At 42.0% G+C, this 27153-nt stretch overlaps 1 protein-coding gene across 2 annotated transcripts in view; it reads right to left on the bottom strand.

The window, feature by feature from the left end:
* The window catches only part of ace2 (angiotensin I converting enzyme 2), a 161494-nt gene that overhangs the window by 80595 nt on the left and 53746 nt on the right, over nt 1-27153 (bottom strand). The window contains exons 2-9 of one of the 2 annotated variants that reach the window (XM_067992424.1): nt 20862-21124; nt 12782-12940; nt 12192-12285; nt 10877-11020; nt 10675-10787; nt 7733-7841; nt 3392-3489; nt 251-423 (exon numbers count right to left, since the gene is read on the bottom strand). In XM_067992424.1, the coding sequence (XP_067848525.1) occupies nt 251-423; nt 3392-3489; nt 7733-7841; nt 10675-10787; nt 10877-11020; nt 12192-12285; nt 12782-12940; nt 20862-21113 (1142 nt within the window). In that variant the 5' untranslated portion in view covers nt 21114-21124. The remainder of the gene's footprint in view (nt 1-250; nt 424-3391; nt 3490-7732; nt 7842-10674; nt 10788-10876; nt 11021-12191; nt 12286-12781; nt 12941-20861; nt 21125-27153) is intronic. The other variant, XM_067992425.1, reaches the window with a different exon arrangement.

The following is a 27153-nucleotide window of genomic DNA, read 5'->3' on the forward strand; positions in this document are numbered from 1 at the left end:
CAAACAATCTCTGCCTGCAGTGGTTTTAGAATATGGAAATGATCACAATCTCACCAAGCTAGGCTCTGCGCTGGGAGTGAAAGTTTGCAAATCTTACCCTATGAACAAGAGAATAAAGGACCCGCCTAACTTAAATCAAAGGCATTTCATAGAAACACATTCAGCATTTGCATGCTAATATTCACAGAGTAAGTTCCAGAGCTCAGTGTTTTTCCAGTTTATAGCAGTTGTAGTTCTACACGGTCTGTACCTGAAGTCCACCCCATTGCCCATATCCCAAGCTGATGGATGACAGACAACTTTACGACCATCAGTGGGTTGCTCAATCATGGAGTTGTTCCAGAAGTTACTATTCATAGGTTGAAGGCCCAAAGATGTAAAGAATCGATCTGCTTCCTCAAACATTCTATTTGGATTCCATCCCTATAACGACAAGGAAACAACTCATACAACCGTAACAAGGCAATAAAGAAACTGCCGTGTCTCCATAGTCAACCAGTTAATGGCTACGCAGTTAATTCAGTGCTGCTCATTGTACAAATCTGAACATGTAAGATAATTACATAGAATGTGCAGCACAGAAACAGGCCATTCGGCCCCACAGGTCCATGCCGGTGTTTATGCTCCACACGAGCCTCCTCCCTCCCTACTTCATCTCACCCTATCACCATATCCTTCTATTCCTTTCTCCCTCATTTGTTTATCGAGCTTCCCCTTAAATGTGTCTATATTATTCGCCTCAACCATTCCATGTGGTAGTGAGTTCCACATTCTTACCACTCTGTGGATGAAGATGTTTCTCCTGAATTCCCTATTAGATTTATTAGTGACTATCTTATATTTATGGCCCCTATTTCTGGTCTCCCCCACATGTAGAAACATCTTCTCCATGCCTACCCTATCAAACCCTTTCATAATCTTAAAGACCTCCATCAGGTCTCCCCTCAGTCTTCTCTTTTCTAAAGAAAAGATCCCCAGCCTGTTCAACCTTTCCTGATAGGTATAATCTCTCAATTCTGGTATCATCCTAGTAATACTTTTTTGCACCTTCTCCAGTGCCTCTATATCCCTTTTTATAGAGGAATCTGGAATAATTTAACTTGTTAATATGTTAATATCTTGGATTGGCAAAATTGCTGAGTTGAATATATAATTGATAAAAATGAATAAGCAGTGTTAGGAAGCAAACAGCTTTAAAACAATTAAACTAGAGATACCAGGCTCAACTTTACAATTGCAACCTCACGGTTGAATAGTGAGGTTGCAATTGTAAAGTAAATAGAACCGCCTGCAGTTCTGATATTTTTTGGTGGTACACGACAGACCAGGTAATGCGATATCTGAGGCAGGCACATGTTGATGATTGACCAGCCAGTCTGCTTCATTGATGAGGTTCAGAAGGGTAGGCCTGTCACTAAAGGATGGGATTCTTCCAACTCAGCTCCAGATATTCCTTCAAGCTAATGTCCTAATAGGTGGTCCTACTGGACAAGCAGTGGGAAGCTTACTACCACTTTGTGCTGTACAGTTTTAACTGGTTAAACTTCAACAATGCCCCCAGAACACACTTGGTGACCCCCTAAACCTTAGCTGGTGTCAATTTGCAACTATATTCTCTGGACTTAGGGAAGTGGGGTTGTCCCCTATGGGAAGAGAGTGTGCACTTAATATCAACAAAACAGAAACTCTATTTTTCAGTGGTTTAGTTTAAAAGCTGTTAAACATGGTGGTGGATGTCCATATATAGCAAGCAAAATGGCAGCATAAAAACTACACACTGTATTTTGCTCTTGTATTCTCCGTCACATTTTGTCTGCCATGAATAGCACAGAGGCTGCATGTCCTTTTCTTGTTACATGCTTCCTTCAATGTTCTTTTTTATTTACCAAACTCAACATTCTCCTTAGATCCGAGGGTGGTGCCAGAGGACTGGAGAATTACAAATGTTACACCCTTGTTCAAAAAAGGGTGTAAGGATAAACCCAGCAACTACAGGCCAGTCAGTTTAACCTCAGTGGTGGGGAAACTTTTAGAAATGATAATCCGGGACAGAATTAACAGTCACTTGGACAAGTGTGGATTGATTAGGGAAAGCCAGCACGGATTTGTTAAAGGCAAATCGTGTTTAACTAACTTGATTGAATTTTTTGATGAGATAACAGAGAGGGTAGATGAGGGCAATGCGGTTGATGTGGTGTATATGTACTTTCAAAAGGTGTTTGATAAAGTGCCGCATAATAGGCTTGTGATCAAGACTGAAGCCCATCAAATAAAAGGGGCAGTGGCAGCATGGATACAAAATTGTCTCAGTGACAGGAAACAGAGAGTAGTGGTGAACGGTTGTTTTTCGGACTGGAGGGAGGTATACAGTGGTGTTCCCCAGGGGTCGGTGCTGGGACCACTGCTTTTTTTGATATATATTAATGACTTGGACTTGGATGTACAGGGCACAATTTCAAAATTTGCAGATGAAACAAAACTTGGAAGTGTAGTGAACAGTGAGGAGGATAGTGATAGACTTCAAGAGGATATAGACAGGCTGGTGGAATGGGCAGACACATGGCAGATGAAATTTAACGCAGAGAAGTGTGAAGTGTTACATTTTAGCAGGAAGAACAAGGAGAAGCAATATAAACAAAAGGGTACCATTCTAAAGAAGGTGCAGGAACAGAGAGACCTGAGGGTATGTGTGCACAAATCTTTGAAAGTGGCAGGACAGGTTGAGAAAGCAGTTAAAAAAGCATATGGGTCCCTGGGCTTTATAAATAGAGGCATAGAGTACAAAAGCAAGGAAGTTATGTTGAACCTTTAAAAAACACTGATTCGGCCACAACTGGAGTATTGTGTCCAGTTCTGGGCACCGCACTTTAGGAAGGATGTGAACGCCTTAGAGAGGGTGCAGAAAAGATTTACTAGAATGATTCCAGGGATGAGGGACTTCAGTTACGTGGATAGACTGGAGAAGCTGGGGGTTGTTCTCCTTAGAGCAAAAGAACCAAAGGCGACATGAGGAAAACGTTTTTTACGCAGCGAGTGGTTATGATCTGGAATGCGCTGCCTGAAAGGGTGGTGGTAGCAGATTCAGTCATGGCTTTCAAAAAGCAATCGGATAAATACTTGAAAGGAAAAAATCTGCAGGGCTACGGGGAAAGAACCGGGGAATGGGACTAACTGGATTGCTGTACAAAGAGCCGGCACAGGCTCGATGGGCCGAATGGCCTTCTTCTGTAACGATTCTATGATTCTATCCAAAGTTTTGATAAAATATAAACTTTTTTAAAAAACACTTTTTTTTTTCTTTCAAATGGTCTTGTTCAAGTAATTGTATTTAATATGATAGAACTAAATCCATTAATACCCCAGAATAGCAAGCGCATCGCAGCCGACTTACCTGTTTTACCATTGCAGGTGTCGCATCTATCTCTTCCTGTGATGGATGTGGAATTGACCAAGGATATAGGTTCCCCCAAAATCTTCCCCACATGTCACCTGAAGATGAATCCAGAATTTAGATTGGAATGCTCTTAAGATGGCGGGCGTCATGGTGTGCCAGCTGAATGCTGTGTACAATATTTACAAGACCCAGGATCAGATTCAGGAAAGGCAATATACTGTGAGGGACCTGACATGGTAAGACTATGTAATAGTGTCATATACTAAGATTGCATGCCACAAAAAGATTGGGCAGATTTTGCTGTAGCAGAGTTTTGCCTTTAGTTAGACTTGCCCTCGCATGTTTAGGTTTTTAAATTGTGGGGCGAGTTGCTGAAAGTGTGAGCTGATAACGGGGCAGTGAGGGAAACAGGGCATCTGGGACCTGAGTGAACAGGGCAAGCAACCGGGTATCTCCTTAACCAATCAGATTAAAGGATTGTGAAATTAACGGTGCAAGGACTGAGAAGGAGGGTGAATTAAAGGGGGTGAATTCAATGTTAAATCAGGTACAGAAAGAGAAATAAAGAGAGGGAAAGAAAGATTGGATTAAGAGAGAAAAAAGAAACAGAGGAAAAAAAAAATTAATTCAAAATTTTACAATTTTAAAATCTCCAACAACAATTAAAAGCTGAAGGACTGAGAGTCCACACCTGTAATAGGTTGACTGGCAGCAATTAACATTTATCACACCGTTAAAAGGGGACTTAGACTGGAATGGACAAGCCCTAACTTTCTGTGGCGAGTTTAGTCCGTATCTGCCACGCAAATACAGCAACTTCACGCCATTCAATGCATTTCAATGGTGAGGCAGACAGTGAGATACCGTCTTCGTGAAGCTAAAGGCGGAGCGGCATAGCTCGGACAGCAACTTTTGGACTTCCATGTTTGATCGCACATCTGCCCTCGCCTGAAGCCGCTGTAGCAATTGCGCATAAATAACGGTGAGTGCTTTTAGAAAAATGTGGGCCACTGGTCCCACGTTTACCACCTGCACTGGCCAGGCCTTTACACAACCTGCCAGCTCCTTCATTGCACCATATTTCAGCAGGGCACACAAGCTGCAATTTGCAACTGAAATCTTGTTATACTCACATCTGCCAAGAGCTTCACACATCAAACCATTGTAATACAAACACTGTTACCTACTGGCCCCCAGGAGAGGCTTCAAGTTGGAGAATAAGGCAGCTATCAGTGGCTCTTTGTACTTTGGGAAATGCAACAGTGCCATGATATTCAGTGAAAAGGAGATGAAAGAGCAGGCATAGGAACATAGGGGCCATTCAGCCCCTCGAGCCTGTTCTACCATTCAATGAGATCACGGCTGATCTGTATCCTAACTCCATCCACCCGCCTCGGTTCCATATTCCTTAATACCTTTGACTAGCAAAATTCTATTGATCTCAGATTTAAAATGATTAATTGAGCTAGCATCTACTGCTTTATGTGGGAGAGAGTTCCACACTTCGACCGCCCTCTGTGTGAATAAATGTTTCCTGACTTCTCCCCTGAATGGCCTGGCTCTGATTTTAAGGTTATGTCCCCTTGTCCTAGACTCCCCCACCAGCGGAAAAAGTTTCTCTCTCGGTCTACCCTATCAATTCCTTTCAAAATCCTAAAAACCTCAATCAAATCATCCCTTAACCTTCTATATTCCAGGGAACACAAGCCTAGTTTATGTAACCTCTCCTCATAATCTAACCCTTGGAGCTTTAGGGATGGGCAATAAATGCTGGCCTTGCCAACGACGCCCACATCCCATGAACAAATTTAAAAAACCCTTGGAGCCCTGGTAACATTCTGGTGAATCTGCGCTGCACTCCTTCCCAGGCCAATATATCCTTTCTAAGGTGCGGTGCCCAGAACTGTACACAGTACTCCAGATGTGGTCTAACCAGGGCTTTGTGTAGCTGTTGCAAAACTTCCTCCCCTTTATATTCTAGCCCTCTCATTATAAAGACTAACATTCCATTAGCCTTTTTGATCATTTTTTGTACCTGACCACTACATTTAGTGATCTGTGCACATGGACCCCTAAATCTCTTTGGACCTCCACTGTTCCGAGCTTTTCACCATTTAAAAAATACTCGGATCGATCATTTTCTGGTCCAAAATGGATGACCTCACACTTATCCGTTGAAATCCATCTGCCACAGTTTTGCCCACTCTCTTAATCTATCAATGTCTCTTTTAATTTTATGCTCCCGTCTACACTACTTACTATGCCACCAATCTTTGTGTCATCGGTAAACTTCAATATATGGCTCTCTATTGTGTTATCGAAGTCATTAATAAATATAGTGAATAGTTGAGGCCCCAGCACAGATCCTTGTGGGACACCAATGGTCACTTCCTTCCAATTTGAGTACATACCCATTATCCCTACTCTCTGTCTTCGACCACCTAACCAATCTCAGGTCAATAATTTGCCTTCAATGTTATGAGCTAACAGTCTCTTATGTGGAACCTTATCAAATGCCTTGTGGAAGTCCATATAAACTACATCCATTGACATTCCCCTGTCTACTACTTTAATTACCTCCTCAAAAAATTCTATTGGGTTCGTTAGGCATGACCCACCCTTTACAAATCCATGTTGGCTGTTTCTAATCAGCTCAAATTTCTCTCAGTGCTCAGTCACTCTTTCCTTAATTATAGATTCCAATAACTTCCCCACAACAGATGTTAGACTAACAGATCTATAATTTCCTGGTTTCTCTCTCTCACCTTTCTTAAATAATTGTAAACAATTTTACAACACCAAGTTATAGTCCAGCAATTTTATTTTAAATTCACAAGCTTTCGGAGGCTACCTCCTTCCTCAGGTGAACGATTTCCACATCGTTCACCTGAGGAAGGAGGTAGCCTCCGAAAGCTTGTGAATTTAAAATAAAATTGCTGGACTATAACTTGGTGTTGTAAAATTGTTTACAATTGTCAACCCCAGTCCATCACCGGCATCTCCACATCATTCTTAAATAATGGAGTTACATTTTTCCAATCTAAAGGGACAATTCCTGAATCGAGAGAGCTTTGGAAGATTCTGGCTAAAGCATCTGCAATTTCCTCAGCTGCTTCACCTTCTTGCTTACGTCGTGCTGACTGATGTATCGAGCATCTGTTTGGTTTGTGAGCGGCACATTAACTGATATCGCAGTGCTATCCCAGGATGAGACACAAGCCCGATTGTTTCGGGCAGAGCTATTCCAATGGTTCGATTTGCTGGCAGGGTTGCTTGTTGCTGTTCCCTCTCCTAGTGCCTCTTTAACAGTCAACACAGAATTGATTCTTTATGATTGCCAATGCTATTTGTGTTCCTTTCCCGTGACTTACTGCTATCAGTCAGTTGGTGTTTGATTCTGCTTGTTTTTGTGAATAAGTAAGATTCAACATAAAAAGAGTACTGTTGTAACAATATAGTTTCAGTATTTATGGGTGTTGCTTTACTTCAGTTAATGTCATGGTGTATTTACACCATGGTGTGCATTGGAAAAGGGCAACCACAAGAGCTCTCCCTAGATGGAGGGCACCACCAGTGAAAAACAGATTGTCCGTTCAAATTTAAAATGAGAACCAGTAATTGTAATTGATCATTTGGAAGTTTAAACAGTCACTGTTCTGCAGTGCATACTGGTCACGGAAGGCTTCAGGTTAACTGCTGGATACTCCATGGTCGTTAGGGCATGTACTAAAGATTGGGACATGGGCAAGCAGTTTAACACACCCTCCCACTGATCTCACGCATCCTACATGATGAATTATTCCAGGCCCAGGAGTAGGTTAACCCAGGGGATGCCCTGATCTGCAGGACCTTAGCAATATGTGACCAAAGACTAACAGCATGGGGGGAATAGTTTAACCAGAAGCTGAGGAGCTGCCCCTTCACATAGTGGGATTCAGTTAATGTCTGTAGCTCGTATCAGTTTGAGTGTTAATTAGCAACATTTCCCTAACAATCAGTATCTCATAGAGCCAACTGGTTTGAGGCAGACTGCCCCCAGTCAGGTAGTACTGAGGATGGAGTTATGTCAGCAGAGGCTGGACTGCTGGGTATAATTTTGTTTTAAAACCTAATTGTTCCTTTTCATCCAACCTTGGATTACAAAGAATCCTAAAACAAATTCCGGCCAAGTGTCTTGTAGGAGTCTTTGGCAGGTTGTAAATGGGGAAAGTTTATAAGAACATCAACACATCGTCCATTTTACCTGCTCCCACCACAGGTTAAATCACTGTTTGTTCATTAAAATAAAAGGAAGCTGAGTCTGCCAAGGCTATGGAGCCGAACGGAAGATGATCTTACCCAATAAATGAGCAGGGAGGCATCCAGTTGAGCTGATACGTTCTGGTCCAAAAGTATCTCTGAGCTTTGCTCTCACATACGCATGCAGTTCCTTGTACAGAGGCATTACCTAACAGGCATAAATATATAAAACAATTCAATGTTACATCAATATTTTTGATATAGATCTTAGTTAGTCTAGAAACCAATATAATATACTAGTAGATCTCCTGTGGTATTACTGGGGATGAGTCAGAGGATATTGTGTTTACAACAATATGGGTGACCGTAGAGAGGTGTGATGCTTACAGGACGTGTACACTATACGTGGGATTTTTAATATAGTACCAATATCCGAGAAGCTATTTCCTTGCAGCATTCTATGAAACAAGTGTAGCTCAGTGTTGTCCAATAGAAATCACTAACTAGCCTCAGGTGTAGCTAAGGCGATACTGTTTTAACCACATGTGCTAATTTTAGTAGAAAATGCCTTTCACACAATGCAGGTAAATGTGTATTTACTTAACAAACATCTGCCACCATTCAATATGAAACTCTGCAGTCTTTCTCTTTCTCCAAAGTTTGGAATTCTGGCATGAATTTACCAGACACCACGGTTCGGTTTCTGTCCAGCTGCGAGCAGTACTCTCACTTCATCAGAAGACCATTTGATGTTTCTCGCCCTGCACCATCGCCTGCTCTGTTGGAGCTGCACATTATTGACTGGCCTTGCTTTCTTCTGCTGGCCTGGAGCAGTCGAGCTGACGGTGACAGCTCCACTCTCCGTACAATGTCGCTGCTGTTTCCATGGAGCTGAAGCCTGCCATTTTCTCCCATGTTACACACCATTTTTATGATAACTAATAAGCAGTGACCAAGGAGGTAAAAAAAACACAACGATCAAAAAACACTTACACACTTTGCTTTTAGTCTTTACTGTTTTACCAACAAACACACACAAAGGAATGCTTGGTGTAAGGATGAGGTCACACGCCCAAACACAGTGCCTCTTACTTATGTTTTTATTTACTAATCAGAAATGCAATTAGCTACACCTGGATTCCGAATTAGTCACATGTGGCTAGTCGCTCATGTATTGGACATCACTGGTGTAAAACAATACAAAGGATAAAAAGTAATACTGATGCTGCTTTGAAGAGTTCAGATTGTGTGACAAACTAAGAACTGAGCTCGAGTTTATTAACAGTGTCTGAAACCCAGAGAAGTGCTGTTTGCTGAAACACACTCCAGCCTATGTTATTAATTGTATCATATAGGCCTAGAAATTCAGGGACACCCATTTTTGGGCTCACAGGAAGCTCAGGGAATGATCCCCTTGCCTGAAAGGTGAGGCTCGAGGTGCACCTGATATTGAGCCTCGGGACTGATCATCACCGAGCTGGCTAGCTGCAGAGTGTAATGGGAGATTAGGCTGATGTGATGCCAATAGTTGCCCTCAGGTATTTGAAGAAGGGACGACCGGGAAGGGGGGCAATTGGGTCAGGAGGTAGTGTGGATGGGAGTGGATGTAAAAACTCCATTCCCTGTACCCCTTTACCTACCTCTTCTTGCCAATTTAGTTCCTAGCTTCTCATATTCCCTTTGCAGGACCTCCTCCTTGTTTTTCCTATGTGGACTGACATGGACCACGGCAACTGGATCCTCTCCCTCCCTTTTCAAGTTCCTCTCCAGTTTCTCTGAGATGTCCTTTACCCTTGCACCAGGTAGACAACGCACCCTCCTGGACTCTCAGTCGCGACTGCTGAGGATGCTATCTATCCCCCTGACTATCACCTTTCTATTCTGGTCCTCCCCCACCTTGGACTGCCTCATGCTCCATGGTGCCATGGTTAGCATTCTGGGCATCCTCTCTGCCGCCTTCACCCTTATCCTCACAGGTATCAAGTACCTCATACCTGTTGCATAGGACCTGTGTCTGCAGGACCTCCTTCTCTACCTCCCCCTCCCTTATGTGTTGGAATGTCTCTAACTCGCACTCCAGCTCAATGACTCTGAGCTGAAGTCTCTCAAGCCAGAGACGTTTACTGCAAGTGTGGCAACCCGTGACAGTCTCACTGTCCATAAACTCCCACATATTACAGTCCCGACACACAGCCTGTACTGCCATTCCTAGTTTTTATTTATTTAATCAGTAGTTTATTTCTAGGACTAAAGAATCACTTGAGACCTAGATTATATTTAGTAAATGGATTTAACTTGATTTCAAAACAATTAGTAATTACTTAAGTCTTTTTTTATTTTATGTATTTTTTTCAATTTAAGTTTTAAAAATTGATAGATTACTTTATAGTCTCTTGGTTTAAATCACTGAGCACCTCTTTCCCCCTCTGCACCTCCTTCTCACACCCCCAAATTCCCAGGTGAAGTCCTCACTCTGTTAGCAATTCACTGCGTTAGAGGTTCACTCTCTGTCCTTACCAACCTCTGTACTCGAGCTCATTAGGTACACATAGCAACACCAATCAATCCTTCTGGGATCAATTGCCATTTGCCTTTTCAATTTGAAGCCCAAAGCAGGATCTAGGCCTGCTTAAAGGAGATGTAGTTACTATTGGGTCAGGTATCCCAGACACGACCCAGACCGATGCTGGGGTGTGGCAAAATGGGTGAGCAAGAAATGTGACCCCCCCCCCAGACTGGGCTTTCCTAGGTTTCGTAAAAGGGGCAGACACCTGGTAGATCTGGTTTCTGCTTCAAAATTATCACCTCCTGACACAATTCAGCCAGAATTCCGCTCCCCAGGGGGCAGAATTTCCAGGCTGCCCTTTCAATATATTCAATTAATTATTTCAGTAAGTGATAAAATATCTGTTTGTTCAAATAATTTATGGCTTGACATAACACTAGAAGCAGAAATTACAACCACAAGCTTTTTCAATCACACAGATCGGCTGAAAAGTATAGAGACAGAAAGTGTGATAAGTGTAAGAAATGAGTTTAACCTCTTTGAGCAGCTGTTCCACATCTGTCACAAGATTTTCCCGACTGTACCCATAAACTCCCTCATCATGTGTTTCATAGTTTCCCCTCCAATAATCACCATAGTCTTGATAACCTTCAGAGGGAATGAACAAGTCAATTTATAATAGAAGATTCCTCATACTATTGCTTATGGTCTCAAATGTCTTTTGTTTAACTGGTTACCATTTAATTTTGCTGTCTTGTTCTTCAAACTTGCATATTCTTCATAGAGAGGCCTGAGCTTTCTCCCCACATTAACTCGCCAACCTTCCCAGGCCCAGAGCCTCTCGTTGTAATCCGTGCTTTGAGCCATCAGAATGGCTAACTCTGAATGAAAGCAAAAGGATTAGGAACAGTCCTGCAGTGTCAAATTAATCCTTCACAGTAATAACCACGGCCTAATCTATGTTCTCGGGATGGCCTCTCCATTGACGACCTTGTTGCCTCTATTACAGACCTCTGGGGCTCTGCTCTTGAACCCTAATGATTCATCTATCATTGATTTGGAAGGCTCCAAAAGATCTGAGCACCATGTACTATGTACTATCAAATGCCAGCTTGGCTCTAGTGGCAATACTTTTGCCTCTGAATCAGAAGGGTGTGAGTTCAAGCCACCTGAAGTCAATCAAGGTGTTGCTGGACCGGGAGCCAATGTAGGTCAGCAAGCACAGGGGTGATGGGTGAACGGGACTTGATGAGAGTTAGGATACGGGCAGCAGAGTTTTAGATGAGCTCAAGTTTATGGAGGGTTGAAGATGGGAGGCCGGACAGGAGGGCAATGGAATAGACAAGTCTAGAGGTTACACAGGGTAGTACTGAGGGAGCGCTGCACTGCTGCAATGCCAACCTTCAGACCCGTTGTTAAACTGAGATTCTGGCTGTTTGTTAAAGGCAGGGATTTCTTCGAGTATCCTGGCCATTATTGATCCCTCAAACAATGTTTCAAAACACTCCGATTAGCTGGCTATTCATCTCATGGGTAGTTACAGGATGTCACTGGTGCTGTCAAGGTTTCTGAGATCATGATGGAACATGGTTATTTATTTTGGATATCTTTACTTAAAGGGGTAATATCATTCTTGAAACATGATATGCAAGTCATTTTCCAAGTTTTGTGAACAGAAATGCCTGATGATGCAGTTAGTAACCAGTGACATCATCGTGTCACAGATCATGTCCAGCAGAAAATAACTGATTTCTAATAAATCTGAAAATGGTACAATAAATTGTAAGCTGAACCACAAGAGTTTGCAAAAGTCTGGCAGCTTTCAGAATAGTCTGTTCCTGATTGTCTGGATCAGTCTGAAACCCCCTGAAATTACAATAATTCCCCTTTATAAAAAATATTGCAGCAAAACATCACATTTCAATATTTGAATTGTCAGTTACATTGCAGATCATTTCATGTATGATCTGTGTGTGTGTGTGTGTGTGTGAGCAGAGCAGGGGGAGGAGGAGCTGAGGAATGAAAGCCCTTTGGTATAAGTTGCACAGTTACCCGGTTCCAGTCCCACGCAGTCGAAAGGTTTATCCGGTTTGCAGACTGTTCCAGTGCTGTAGATTGTGCTCATTTCATTCAGAATTTTGTTCAGCTGCAATAAGAATAATGAGAAGATGTTGAACTTTGCTGATAAGCATTTCTCTCAGTCTCTACGAACATGTCACCTTAACCTGAAAGGCCTGGTTTCACCTCTGTAATTTTCTCAGGCACTGAGTTTTCATTATCAGTCGGGCTGTCTGGGGAAAGCATCAAGCAGAGGTGAGAACGCGCAGGGATATTGAGCACTGAGACAGGAAGAAAAATTCTAAAGCAAAAGAAAATCTGTCAAATATTGATTTTTAAAACAGTGTTGAGTAGATATAGATACCAGCAAAATAATTCACAGTGTTTAATCATTTTTATAATTAACTTAACTATCAAATGGTTACCAGAACTAGATAATCAATTTATCTCAGGTAATTGAAAGTGATTTCATCTTTTATGGCAGCTTGCATCTGCAAACACTTTTAGCAAAACCATAAATGGACCAAAGTTCTCTTTAACTTATCTGTAGTTTAGTTTCTATCAAGCGACATGTAGTCACTTACACGGTCAGACTCCTGTGCAGATAAAACCCCGGATCCTTTGTCTTGGAGAGAACGTAGCTGCAGTTTGATTTGTTCGTCCTTTATCTCAGTGATCTTAAACTTGCTGGCGTTAACAGAAGCTTCCTGGTAAAATGCTGACCATTTGGCACCCTCTACATTCTGGAAAAACAGTGTGCAATGGTTTGAATCAAATCTTTGTCCAGTGAGAGAGATACAGTATAACGTGGGCCCACATTCAATGCTTAACTCTCTCTGTAAACAATTTTACAACACCAAGTTATAGTCCAGCAATTTTATTTTAAATTCACAAGCTTTCGGAGGCTTCCCCCTTCGTCAGGTTTCACATCGTTCACCTGACGAAGGAGGAAGCCTCCGAAAGCTTGTGAATTTAAAATAAAATTGCTGGACTATAACTTGGTGTTGTAAAATTGTTTACAATTGTCAACCCCAGTCCATCACCGGCATCTCCACATCATAACTCTCTCTGGGTACAGTAGATCCCTCTACTTATCATTAAGTTCATGTGGAGTGCTGGGTACCGTAGGACAAGAGCAGGTTAGTGTCAATACAGGCACAGATAAACAGCACGATCTGCCGGGGTTCCTTACTATACAGCAGCAGAGTATAATAGCCCTTAGCTCAGGACCATTCTGAATTTCTAAATCTAGATATTAAAACCCATCACTAATACTGTTTTTGGGCAGCAGCTAGAAGGGCCGATAGTGATTATAACTCAGTTACGTCCTTCTCAACCCTGCGGAAACACTTTGATCTCCAGTACATTTTCTGATGTAAAGGGTAGGCCTACATTTGGAGCACATAGAGCTGATTTAAGAGACCTGAGCCTGCAATCACAGGAAAGTTCAGGTCAGGCAACAGCAACAACAACTTGCATTTGTATAGCACCTTTATTGTCCCAAGGTGCTTCACAGGAGCGTAACCAGACAAAATTTGACACCGAGCCACACAAAGAGATATTAGGACAGGTGCTTGGTCAATGAGGCAGGTTTTAAGGAGAGTCTTAAAGGAGGAGAGAGAGGCAGAGAGGTTCAGGGAGGGAATTCCAGAGCTTAGGGCCTAGATGGCTGAAGGCACGGCCGCCAATGGTGGGCCAAAGGAATTCAGGGATGCACAAGAGGCCAAAATTGGAGGAGCACAGAGATCTCAGAGGGTTGTAGGGCTAGAGGAGGTTACAGAGATAGGGAAACACGAGGCCATGGAGGGTATTGAATACGAGGGTGAGAATTTTAAACTCAAGGCGTTGCCGGACTGGGAGCCAATGTAGGTCAGGGGTGATGGGTGAACGGGACTTGATGCGAGTTAAGATACGGGCAGCAGGGTTTTGGATGAGCTCAAGTTTACGGAGGGTGGAAGATGGGAGGCCGGCCAGGAGAGCATTGGAATAGTCCAGTCTAGAGGTAACAAAATCATGGATGAGGGTTCCAGCAGCAGATGGGCTGAGATAGGAGCGGAGACGGGAGATATTACGGAGGTGGAAGTAGGTGGTCTTGGTGATGGAGAGGATATGTGGTCAGAAGCTCATCTCAGGGTCAAATCAGACACCAACGTTGCAAACAGTCTGGCTTAGCTTGAGACAGTGGCCAGGGAAAAGGATTGAGTCATTAGCTAGGGAACGGAGTTTGTGGCGGGGACCAGAGACAATGGCTTTGGTCTTCCCAATATTGGAGGAAATTTCTGCTCATCCAATCCAGTGTGACAAATCAGAGCTATTGGAGGGGTTGAGGGAGCTGGGTGTAGTCAGTGTACATGTGGAACCTGAGGCAGTCGGCATTTCTGATGCACTACACCTGACCGTGATGTGCACCGAATGCCCACTACCTCATGAAGGGGGCAGGGGGCAGGAAAATTGCTACAAACCATTTTTTACCTGTGTGCGGCTGAACAAAAAAATGGCAACCAAAGTATGATGCTGAAGTACAACGCCTGAACTGTGACACGGGACATGGAACCAGATAGATTGGAAGTGCATGCTACCATGCCATTTTTTATATATTAATTTACCTACGTAATAGAAATTCTGGGCTCCCAATAGGTTAGTCGGTAAATGCCCTGAATCATTTGGTACTGAACCATCTAGACCAGGAAGTCCTATGTTTAAACTATGGTGTGTGATGGTCAGTTTAATTCAGCTGGGGCAGCAATGGAGCTACTACAATCCCTGGGCCACTCGAGGACATTACCCACTGAGCCCTGCTAAAGCCCGTGTATGTGAATGTTAATTGTGACTGACCTAAGGCCCAAATAACCCACATTGTCCAGGTGTGCAGATGAATCGCCAGTGCTGACAGAACTTTGAATTATGAAGTGTGAATTACTGGATTCAGAATAGTAGGATGAGGAGATAATTGGAGCGGGATAGTAAATCATTGTGAATGGTATTTTCTTGTTGCTACATAGAAACAAAGGAACAGGAGGAGGCCATTCAGCCCCTTGATCCTCTTCCACCATTAGTTAGATCATGGTTGATCTGTATCTTAACTCCATTTACCAGCCTTGGTTCTGTAACCCTTAATACCTTTGCCTAACAAAAATCTACCAATCTCAGTTTTGCAATTTTCAATTGACCCCCAGCCTCAACAGCTTTTTGAGGGAGAGAGTTCCAGATTTCCACTCCCCTTTATGTGAAGAAGTGCTTCCTGACATCACCCCTGAACGGCCGAGCTCTAATTTTAAGGTCATGCCCCCTTGTTCTGGACTCCCCCACCAGAGGAAATAGTTTCACTCTATCTACCCTATCAAATCTTAAACACCTCAATTAGATCACCCCTTAATCTTCTATACTCGAGGGAATACAAGTCTAGTCCTCTTAATTTAACCCTTTTAGCCCGGTATGGTTCTGCAATTGTTTCATTTTATTGCAATACTGTGCTCTTATTTTTGTTCTCAATATCTATCTGTTGCAGAAATGTATTGCAACATGCATCAAAAGGAATTTTTATGACACTTTGCATCACAACATAAAGATTTGACCTTACTGAGTGCTGCCAATATAGCTCGATGTTTTGCTGACTGGAGGATCTGCATGTATGTGGGTGGGAGAGGGAATGTCAGCCTCTTTTTCTGCTTCCTATAAACCAGGCCAAAAGCTACAGTGGCCTTACAATTTGTTCCCAACACAAATGGAATGAAGATCGGGCGGGATCTATAATGGGCAGGATCTATAATGGTGGGATCTGTAACAGGCAGGATCTATAATGGGCAGGATCTATAATGGCGGGATCTGTAACAGGCATGATCTATAATGGGCAGGATCTATAATGTCAGGATTCGTAACAGGCAGGATCTATAATGGGCAGGATCTATAATGGCAGGATCTGTAACAGGCAGGATCTATAATGGGCAGGATCTATAATGGGCAGGATCTATAATGTCAGGATTCATAACAGGCGGGATCTATAATGGGCAGGATCTATAATGGCAGGATCCGTAACAGGCAGGATCTATAATGGGCAGGATCTATAATGTCAGGATTCATAACAGGCGGGATCTATAATGGGCAGGATCTATAATGGCAGGATCCGTAACAGGCGGGATCTATAATGGGCAGGATCTATAATGGCGGGATCTGTAACAGGCAGGATCTAAAATGGGCAGGATCTATAATGAGCAGCATCTATAATGGCGGGATCTCTAATGGGTGGGATCTATAATGGGCTGGATCTCTAACGGCAGGATCTGTAACAGGCAGGATCTATAATGGGTGGGATCTCTAACGCCAAGTGATCCGCTCCACCAGATCACTGACCAGGCACCAAAGACCAAAATTTACCTCCTTAACTTTGCAAAGCCAAAAAAAAAGCATTTTTAAAAATTCGTTCATGGGATGTGGGCGTCGCTGGCGAGGCCGGCATTTATTGCCCATCCCTAATTGCCCTTGAGAAGGTGGTGGTGAGCCGCCTTCTTGAACCGCTGCAGTCCGTGTGGTGAAGGTTCAAAGAAAGATAGTAGTCTCATGAAACAGGCAACAGTGATAAGTTCGAGAAGAATACAAATCTCATAGTGTTACACTGGTAGCTCAGTTGATAATTGGACGGCCCAGTATGGACACAGGCAAAAGAAGATCCCTGAACGGTGGCTAGTTAGCGCAATTCAACGCGGGTAACAAGAGAAACATTACAATCGGCCTTAGCACCCCTTAAACTGGATATCAGTGAGGACTTCTGCTCCTGATTGATATCCAGTGATTCCTGTCAGAAAGTACCTTTGTGTGGGTATTGGGTGAAGGCAGAATCAGGCTCTGAGCACACCCATCTTCAAATAGCCGGCTGACGTTCGCACATGAAGTAGGACCGCTAATATGGGGTACAAAGGGCTGGTGACATTGATGGAACCAGACACCAGCTGGATGTCTTTAGGAGAGGAGGGGAGAAATCTTGTGTAGATAAAAATACAAGACTAGCTCCTGTACCATCAGAGGATATTACAAAACAGGGAGGTAGAATGTTTCAATCAGGGTAGCGAAGGGTTGATCGACATCCACAAACCATGAACTTGGCAATGCTCCTTATCTGATAGTGCCATTGATACCTCTTAGAATCATAGAATCTTAGAAAGGTTACAGCATGGAAGGAGGCCGTTCGGCCCATCGAGTCCACGCCGGCTCTATGCAAGGGTGGTTCAGCTAGTCCCACTCCCCCACCCTATCCCTGTAGCCCTGCAAATATTTTTCCTTTCAATACTTATCCAGTTTCCTTTTGAAGACCATGATTGAATCTGCCTCCACCACCCCCTCGGGCAGTGCATTCCAGATCCTAACCACTCGCTGTGTAAAAAAGTTTTTCCTCATGTCACCTTTGGTTCTTTTGCCAATCACCTTAAATCTGTGTCCTCTGGTTCTTGACCCTTCCACCAATGGGAACAGTTTCTCTCTATCTACTCTGTCTAGACCCTTCATGATTTTGAATACCTCTATCAAATCTCCTCTCAACCTTCTCTGTTCCAAGGAAAACAACCCCAGCTTCTCCAGTCTATCCACACAACTAAAGTCCCTCATCCCTGGAATCATTCTAGTAAATCTCTTCTGCACCCTCTCTAAGGCGTTCCTGAAGTCCGGTGCCCAGAACTAGACACAATATTCCAGTTGTGACTGAACCAGCGTTCTGTAAAGGTCCATCATGACTTCTATACATTTTGTACTCCATGCCTCTATTTATAAAGCCCAGGATTCCATATGCTTTTTTAACCGCTTTCTCAACCTGCCCTGCCACCTTCAATGATTTAGGAACATAGGAACATAGGAACAGGAGTAGGCCATTCAGCCCCTCGTGCCTGCTCCGCCATTTGATAAGATCATGGCTGATCTGTGATCTAGCTCCATATACCTGCCTTTGGCCCATATCCCTTAATACCTTTGGTTGCCAAAAAGCTATCTATCTCAGATTTAAATTTAACAATTGAGCTAGTATCAATTGCCGTTTGCGGAAGAGAGTTCCAAACTTCTACCACCCTTTGTGTGTAGAAATGTTTTCTAATCTCACTCCTGAAAGGTCTGGCTCTAATTTTTAGACTGTGCCCCCTACTCCTAAAATCCCCAACCAGCGGAAATAGTTTCTCTCTATCCACCCTATCTGTTCCCCTTAATATCTTATCAACTTCGATCAGATCACCCCTTAACCTTCGAAACTCTAGAGAATACAACCCCAATTTGTGTAATCTCTCCTCGTAACTTAACCCCTGAAGTCCGGGTATCATTCTAGTAAACCTACGCTGCACGCCCTCCAAGGCCAATATGTCCTTCCGAAGGTGCGGTGCCCAGAACTGCTCACAGTACTCCAGGTGCGGTCTAACCAGGGTTTTGTATAGCTGCAGCATAACTTCTGCCCCCTTGTACTCCAGTCCTCCAGATATAAAAGCCAGCATTCCATTAGCCTTCTTGATTATTTTCTGTACCTGTTCATGACACTTCAATGATCTATATATCTGAACCCCTAAATCCCTTTGGACATCCACTGTTTTTAACTTTTTACCATTTAGAAAGTACCCTGTTCTATCCTTTTTTGATCCAAAGTGGATGACCTCACATTTGTCTACATTGAATTCCATTTGCCACAGTTTTGCCCATTCACCTAATCTATCAATATTGCTTTGTAATTTTATGTTTTCATCTACACTGCTTACAATGCCACCAATCTTTGTGTCATCGGCAAACTTAGATATGAGACTTTCTATGCCTTCATCTAAGTTGTTAATAAATATTGTGAATAATTGAGGTGCACATATACCCCCAGATCTCTCTGTTCCTGTACCCCGTATGGAATTGTGCCCTCTAGTTTATATTGCCTCTCCTCGATCTTCTTACCAAAATGTATCACTTTGCATTTTTCTGCGTTAAATTTCATCTGCCACGTGTCCGTCCATTCCACCAGCCTGTCTATATCCTCTTGAAGTCTATCACTATCCTTCTCACTGTTCACTACACTTCCAAGTTTTGTATTATCTGAAAATTTTGAAATTGTGCTCTGTACACCCAAGTCCAAGTCATCAATATATATCCAGAAAAGCAGTGGTCCCAGCACCGACCCCTGGGGAACACCGCTGTACACCTCCCTCCAGTCCGAAAAACAACCGTTCACCACTACTCTCTGTTTCCTGTTATTTAGCCAATTCTGTATTCATGTTGCTACTGCCCTCTTTATTCCATGGGCCGCAATCTTGATGACAAGCCTACCATGTGGCATTTCATCAAACGCTTTTTGAAAGTCCATATACACCACATCGACTGTATTGCCCTCATCAACCCTCTCTGTTACCTCATCAAAAAACTCTATCAGATTAGTTAAACACAATTTGCCTTTAACAAATCCGTACTGGCTTTCCCTAATCAATCCACACTCGTCCAAGTGACTGTTAATTCTGTCCCGGATTATCGTTTCTAAAAGTTTCCCCACCACTGAGGTTAAACTGATTGGCCTGTAGTTGCTGGGTTTATCCTTACACCCTTTTTTGAACAAGGGTGTAACATTTGCAATTCTCCAGTCCTCTGGCACTGCCCCCGTATCTAAGGATGTTTGGAAGATTATGGTCAGTACCTCCGCAATTTCCACCCTTACTTCCCTCAGCAACCTAGGATGCATCCCATCCGGACCGAGTGACTTATCTGCTTTAAGTACAGCCAGCCTTTCTAGTACCTCTTCTTTATCAATTTTTAGCCCATCCAGTATCTCAATTATGTCGTCCTTTACTGTGACTCTGGCAGCATCTTCTTCCTTGGTAAAGACAGATGCAAAGTACTCATTTAATACCTCGGCCATGCCCTCTGCCTCCATAAGTAAATCTCCTTTATGGTCCCGAATCGGCCCCACCCCTCCTCTTACTACCCATTTACTATTTATATGCCTGTAGAAAACTTTTGGATTCCCTTTTATGTTGGCCCCCAGTCTATTCTCATGCTCTCTCTTTGCCCCTCTTATTTGCTTTTTCATTTCCCCTCTGAACTTTCTATATTCTGCCTGGTTCTCACTTGTATTATCAACCTGACATCTGTCATACGCCCCCTTTTTTCTGCTTCATCTTACTCTCTATCTCTTTCATCATCCAGGGAGCTCTGGCTTTAGTTGCCCTACCCTTCCCCCTCATTGGAATGTACCTAGACTGTACCCGAACCATCTCCTCTTTAAAGGCCGCCCACTGTTGAATTACAGTTTTGCCTGCCATTCTTTGATTCCAATTTACCCGGGCCAGATCTGTTCTCATCCTACTGAAATTGGCACTCCTCCAATTGAGTAATTTTACTTTACAGTGGTCCATGTCCTTTTTCATAATTAATCTAAACCTTATGATACTATGACCGTTGTTCCTTAAATGCTCCCCCACTGACACTTGCTCCACTTGGCCCACCTCATTCCCCAGAATCAAGTCCAGCAATGCCTCCTTCCTCATGGGGCTGGAAACGTATTGGTCAAGAAAGTTCTCCTGAACACATTTCAAAAATTCCTCCCCCTCTTTGCCCCTTATATTATTACTATCTTGAATCTGACAATTTGTCATCAGTGAACAAAACACACCTTCCAGTGGGTTATTCATGTCCAGAGCCTGAGGCCATGGTTGTCAAAGTACTCACCATTTTTTCTACATTTTCATCTGTGATGTTTACGTTATATTCCCATGATGCCAGTGACGAATTGTAGACAAGACCTACAGCCTTTTTGTTAAAATTGTCCAAAAACGCTTTGGCTTCCTGTTCAGCTGTCAGTGAAAGTACAGCTGCTGTGAGGCTGAGAATCAATAGTCCCTGCAGAAACATTCTTCTCCTGAGTCCAGTAGCCCTCGACTGAATCTTATCTTTCCAAGTACGCTTGTTTAACCAGCTCATATCACATTGGCCTTTGAACAAGAGAAAAGGGCACAGAAAATAATCGCTTCAAACATGCCCTCAAGCAGATGTGTGGTAACTATATGCTGAAATGTTAAGCCTGATAATATTAACCCTTTGTTGATTGCAGCAAATTTGGGAGGTCTGAAAGTCACAATAGTTTAGGAACGTTCTGTAAGACAGTCAATGCACCATATCACAAAAGGGTACAGAGTGTTTCTAAAGATTTCCATCTGATGCAACAGAGAGGGGTATAAAATGTTCAGAAAAGGTACAGGTGGTGTAGCCCTATAGCAAACCGGCTGTATTAAAATGTCAATATTGAGCTGAAACAGTGAATTAATCCTGCCACTTTCTAAATCATTGGTGTGACCGCACTTAGAATACTGTGTACAGCTCTTAGAATACAGTGTACAGTTCATAGAATACAGTGTACAGCTCTTAGAATACTGTGTAAAGCTGTTAGAATACTGTGTACAGCTCTTAGAATACTGTGTACAGTTCTTAGAACACTGTGTACAGCTCTTAGAATACTGTGTACAGTTCTTAGAATACTGTGTACAGCTCTTTGAACACTGTGTACAGTTCTTAGAATACTGTGTACAGCTCTTAGAATACTGTGTACAGTTCTTAGAATACTGTGTACAGCTCTTTGAACACTGTGTACAGTTCTTAGAATACTGTGTACAGCTCTTTGAACACTGTGTACAGTTCTTAGAATACTGTGTACAGCTCTTAGAATACTGTGTACAGTTCTTAGAATACTGTGTACAGCTCTTTGAACACTGTGTACAGTTCTTAGAATACTGTGTACAGCTCTTTGAACACTGTGTACAGTTCTTAGAATACTGTGTACAGCTCTTAGAATACTGTGTACAGTTCTTAGAATACAGTGTACAGTTCTTAGAATACTGTGTACAGCTCTTAGAATACTGTGCACAGATCTTAGAATACTGTGTACAGCTCTTAGAATACTGTGTACAGCTCTTAGAATACTGTGTACAGTTCTTAGAACACTGTGTACAGCTCTTAGAATACTGTGTACAGCTCTTTGAACACTGTGTACAGTTCTTAGAATACCGTGTACAGCTCTAAAAATACTGTGTACAGCTCTTTGAACACTGTGTACAGTTCTTAGAATACTGTGTACAGCTCTGAGAATACTGTGTACAGCTCTTAGAATACTGTGTACAGTTCTTAGAACACTGTGTACAGCTCTTAGAATACTGTGTACAGCTCTTAGAATACTGTGTACAGTTCTTAGAACACTGTGTACAGCTCTTAGAACACTGTGTACAGCTCTTAGAACACCGTGTACAGCTCTTAGAATACTGTGTACAGTTCTTAGAATACTGTGTACAGCTCTTTGAACACTGTGTACAGTTCTTAGAATACTGTGTACAGTTCTTAGAATACTGTGTACAGCTCTTTGAACACTGTGTACAGTTCTTAGAATACCGTGTACAGCTCTTAGAATACTGTGTACAGCTCTTTGAACACTGTGTACAGTTCTTAGAATACTGTGTACAGTTCTTAGAATACCGTGTACAGCTCTTAGAATACCGTGTACAGTTCTTAGAATACTGTGTACAGCTCTTTGAACACTGTGTACAGTTCTTAGAATACCGTGCACAGCTCTTAGAATACTGTGTACAGTTCTTAGAATACTGTGTACAGCTCTTAGAATACTGTGTACAGTTCTTAGAATACTGTGTACAGCTCTTAGAATACTGTGTACAGTTCTTAGAATACAGTGTACAGTTCTTAGAATACTGTGTACAGCTCTTAGAATACTGTGCACAGATCTTAGAATACTGTGTACAGCTCTGAGAATAATGTGTACAGCTCTTAGAATACTGTGTACAGATCTTAGAATACTGTGTACAGCTCTTAGAATACTGTGTACAGATCTTAGAATACTGTGTACAGCTCTTAGAATACTGTGTACAGATCTTAGAATACTGTGTACAGCTCTTAGAACACTGTGTATAGTTCTTAGAATACCGTGTACAGCTCTTAGAATACCGTGTACAGTTCTTAGAATACTGTGTACAGCTCTTAGAATATTGTGTACAGTTCTTAGAATACTGTGTACAGTTCTTAGAATACCGTGTACAGTTCTTAGAATACCGTGTACAGTTCTTAGAATACTGTGTACAGCTCTTAGAATATTGTGTACAGTTCTTAGAATACTGTGTACAGTTCTTAGAATACTGTGTACAGTTCTTAGAATACCGTGTACAGTTCTTAGAATACTGTGTACAGCTCTTAGAATACTGTGTACAGCTCTTAGAATACCGTGTACAGCTCTTAGAATACTGTGTACAGTTCTTAGAATACTGTGTACAGCTCTTAGAATACTGTGTACAGTTCTTAGAATACTGTGTACAGCTCTTAGAACACTGTGTACAGTTCTTAGAATACAGTGTACAGTTCTTAGAATACTGTGTACAGCTCTTAGAATACTGTGCACAGATCTTAGAATACTGTGTACAGCTCTGAGAATACTGTGTACAGCTCTTAGAATACTGTGTACAGATCTTAGAATACTGTGTACAGCTCTTAGAATACTGTGTACAGATCTTAGAATACTGTGTACAGCTCTTAGAATACTGTGTACAGATCTTAGAATACTGTGCACAGCTCTTAGAACACTGTGTATAGTTCTTAGAATACCGTGTACAGCTCTTAGAATACCGTGTACAGTTCTTAGAATACTGTGTACAGCTCTTAGAATACTGTGTACAGTTCTTAGAATACTGTGTACAGTTCTTAGAATACCGTGTACAGTTCTTAGAATACTGTGTACAGCTCTTAGAATACTGTGTACAGCTCTTAGAATACCGTGTACAGCTCTTAGAATACTGTGTACAGTTCTTCGAATAATGTGTACAGCTCTTAGAATACTGTGTACAGTTCTTAGAATACTGTGTACAGCTCTTAGAACACTGTGTACAGTTCTTAGAATACCGTGTACAGCTCTTAGAATACCGTGTACAGTTCTTAGAATACCGTGTACAGCTCTTAGAATACTGTGTACAGTTCTTAGAATACCGTGTACAGCTCTTAGAATACCGTGTACAGTTCTTAGAATACAGTGTACAGTTCTTAGAATACCGTGTACAGCTCTTAGAATACCGTGTACAGTTCTTAGAATACCGTGTACAGCTCTTAGAATACCGTGTACAGTTCTTAGAATACTGTGTACAGCTCTTAGAATACTGTGTACAGTTCTTAGAATACCGTGTACAGCTCTTAGAATACCGTGTACAGCTCTTAGAATACTGTGTACAGTTCTTAGAATACCGTGTACAGTTCTTAGAATATCATGTGCAGTTCTTAGAATACTGTGTACAGCTCTTAGAATACCGTGTACAGTTCTTAGAATACTGTGTACAGTTCTTAGAATATCATGTGCAGTTCTTAGAATACTGTGTACAGCTCTTAGAATACCGTGTACAGCTCTTAGAATACCGTGTACAGCTCTTAGAATACCGTGTACAGCTCTTAGAATACTGTGTACAGTTCTTAGAATACTGTGTACAGCTCTTAGAATACTGTGTACAGCTCTTAGAATACCGTGTACAGCTCTTAGAATACCGTGTACAGCTCTTAGAATACCGTGTACAGCTCTTAGAATACTGTGTACAGTTCTTAGAATACTGTGTACAGCTCTTAGAATACTGTGTACAGCTCTTAGAATACCGTGTACAGCTCTTAGAATACCGTGTACAGCTCTTAGAATACCGTGTACAGCTCTTAGAATACTGTGTACAGTTCTTAGAATACTGTGTACAGCTCTTAGAATACCGTTTACAGTTCTTAGAATACTGTGTACAGCTCTTAGAATACCGTGTACAGCTCTTAGAATACCGTGTACAGTTCTTAGAATACCGTGTACAGCTCTTAGAATACTGTGTACAGCTCTTAGAATACCGTGTACAGTTCTTAGAATACCGTGTACAGTTCTTAGAATACCGTGTACAGCTCTTAGAATACCGTGTACAGCTCTTAGAATACCGTGTACAGTTCTTAGAATACTGTGTACAGCTCTTAGAATACCGTGTACAGCTCTTAGAATACCGTGTACAGCTCTTAGAATACCGTGTACAGTTCTTAGAATACCGTGTACAGCTCTTAGAATACTGTGTACAGCTCTTAGAATACCGTGTACAGCTCTTAGAATACCGTGTACAGTTCTTAGAATACCGTGTACAGCTCTTAGAATACTGTGTACAGCTCTTAGAATACTGTGTACAGCTCTTAGAATACTGTGTACAGCTCTTAGAATACCGTGTACAGTTCTTAGAATACTGTGTACAGCTCTTAGAATACCGTGTACAGTTCTTAGAATACCGTGTACAGCTCTTAGAATACTGTGTACAGCTCTTAGAATACCGTGTACAGTTCTTAGAATACTGTGTACAGCTCTTAGAATACTGTGTACAGCTCTTAGAATACGGTGTACAGCTCTTAGAATACTGTGTACAGCTCTTAGAATACTGTGTACAGCTCTTTGAACACTGTGCACAGTTCTTAGAATACCGTGCACAGCTCTTAGAATACCGTGCACAGCTCTTAGAATACCGTGTACAGTTCTTAGAATACTGTGTACAGCTCTTAGAATACTGTGTACAGCTCTTAGAATACTGTGTACAGCTCTTAGAATACTGTGTACAGCTCTTTGAACACTGTGCACAGTTCTTAGAATACCGTGTACAGCTCTTAGAATATTGTGTGCAGTTCTTAGAATACTGTGTACAGCTCTTAGAATACTGTGTACAGCTCTTAGAATACTGTGTACAGTTCTTAGAATACCGTGTACAGTTCTTAGAATACTGTGTACAGCTCTTAGAATACTGTGTACAGCTCTTAGAATACTGTGTACAGCTCTTAGAATACCGTGTACAGCTCTTAGAATACTGTGTACAGCTCTTAGAATACCGTGTACAGTTCTTAGAATACTGTGTACAGCTCTTAGAATACTGTGTACAGCTCTTAGAATACCGTGTACAGCTCTTAGAATACTGTGTACAGCTCTTAGAATATCGTGTACAGTTCTTAGAATACTGTGTACAGCTCTTAGAATACTGTGTACAGCTCTTAGAATACCGTGTACAGTTCTTAGAATACTGTGTACAGCTCTTAGAATACTGTGTACAGCTCTTAGAATACGGTGTACAGCTCTTAGAATACTGTGTACAGCTCTTAGAATACCGTGTACAGTTCTTAGAATACTGTGTACAGCTCTTAGAATACTGTGTACAGCTCTTAGAATACGGTGTACAGCTCTTAGAATACGGTGTACAGCTCTTAGAATACTGTGTACAGCTCTTAGAATACGGTGTACAGCTCTTAGAATACTGTGTACAGCTCTTAGAATACTGTGTACAGCTCTTAGAATACGGTGTACAGCTCTTAGAATACTGTGTACAGCTCTTAGAATACCGTGTACAGTTCTTAGAATACTGTGTACAGTTCTTAGAATACCGTGTACAGTTCTTAGAATACTGTGTACAGCTCTTAGAATACGGTGTACAGCTCTTAGAATACTGTGTACAGCTCTTAGAATACTGTGTACAGCTCTTTGAACACTGTGCACAGTTCTTAGAATACCGTGCACAGCTCTTAGAATACCGTGCACAGCTCTTAGAATACCGTGTGCAGTTCTTAGAATTCTGTGTACAGCTCTTAGAATACTGTGTACAGCTCTTAGAATACGGTGCACAGCTCTTAGAATACTGTGTACAGCTCTTAGAATACTGTGTACAGCTCTTTGAACACTGTGCACAGTTCTTAGAATACCGTGCACAGCTCTTAGAATACCGTGTGCAGTTCTTAGAATACTGTGTACAGCTCTTAGAATACTGTGTACAGTTCTTAGAATACCGTGTACAGTTCTTAGAATACTGTGTACAGCTCTTAGAATACTGTGTACAGCTCTTAGAATACCGTGTACAGTTCTTAGAATACCGTGTACAGTTCTTAGAATACTGTGTACAGCTCTTAGAATACCGTGTACAGCTCTTAGAATACTGTG

This window comes from Heptranchias perlo, chromosome 11, assembly GCF_035084215.1.
Source record: "Heptranchias perlo isolate sHepPer1 chromosome 11, sHepPer1.hap1, whole genome shotgun sequence".
Taxonomy (NCBI): Eukaryota; Metazoa; Chordata; class Chondrichthyes; order Hexanchiformes; family Hexanchidae; genus Heptranchias; species Heptranchias perlo.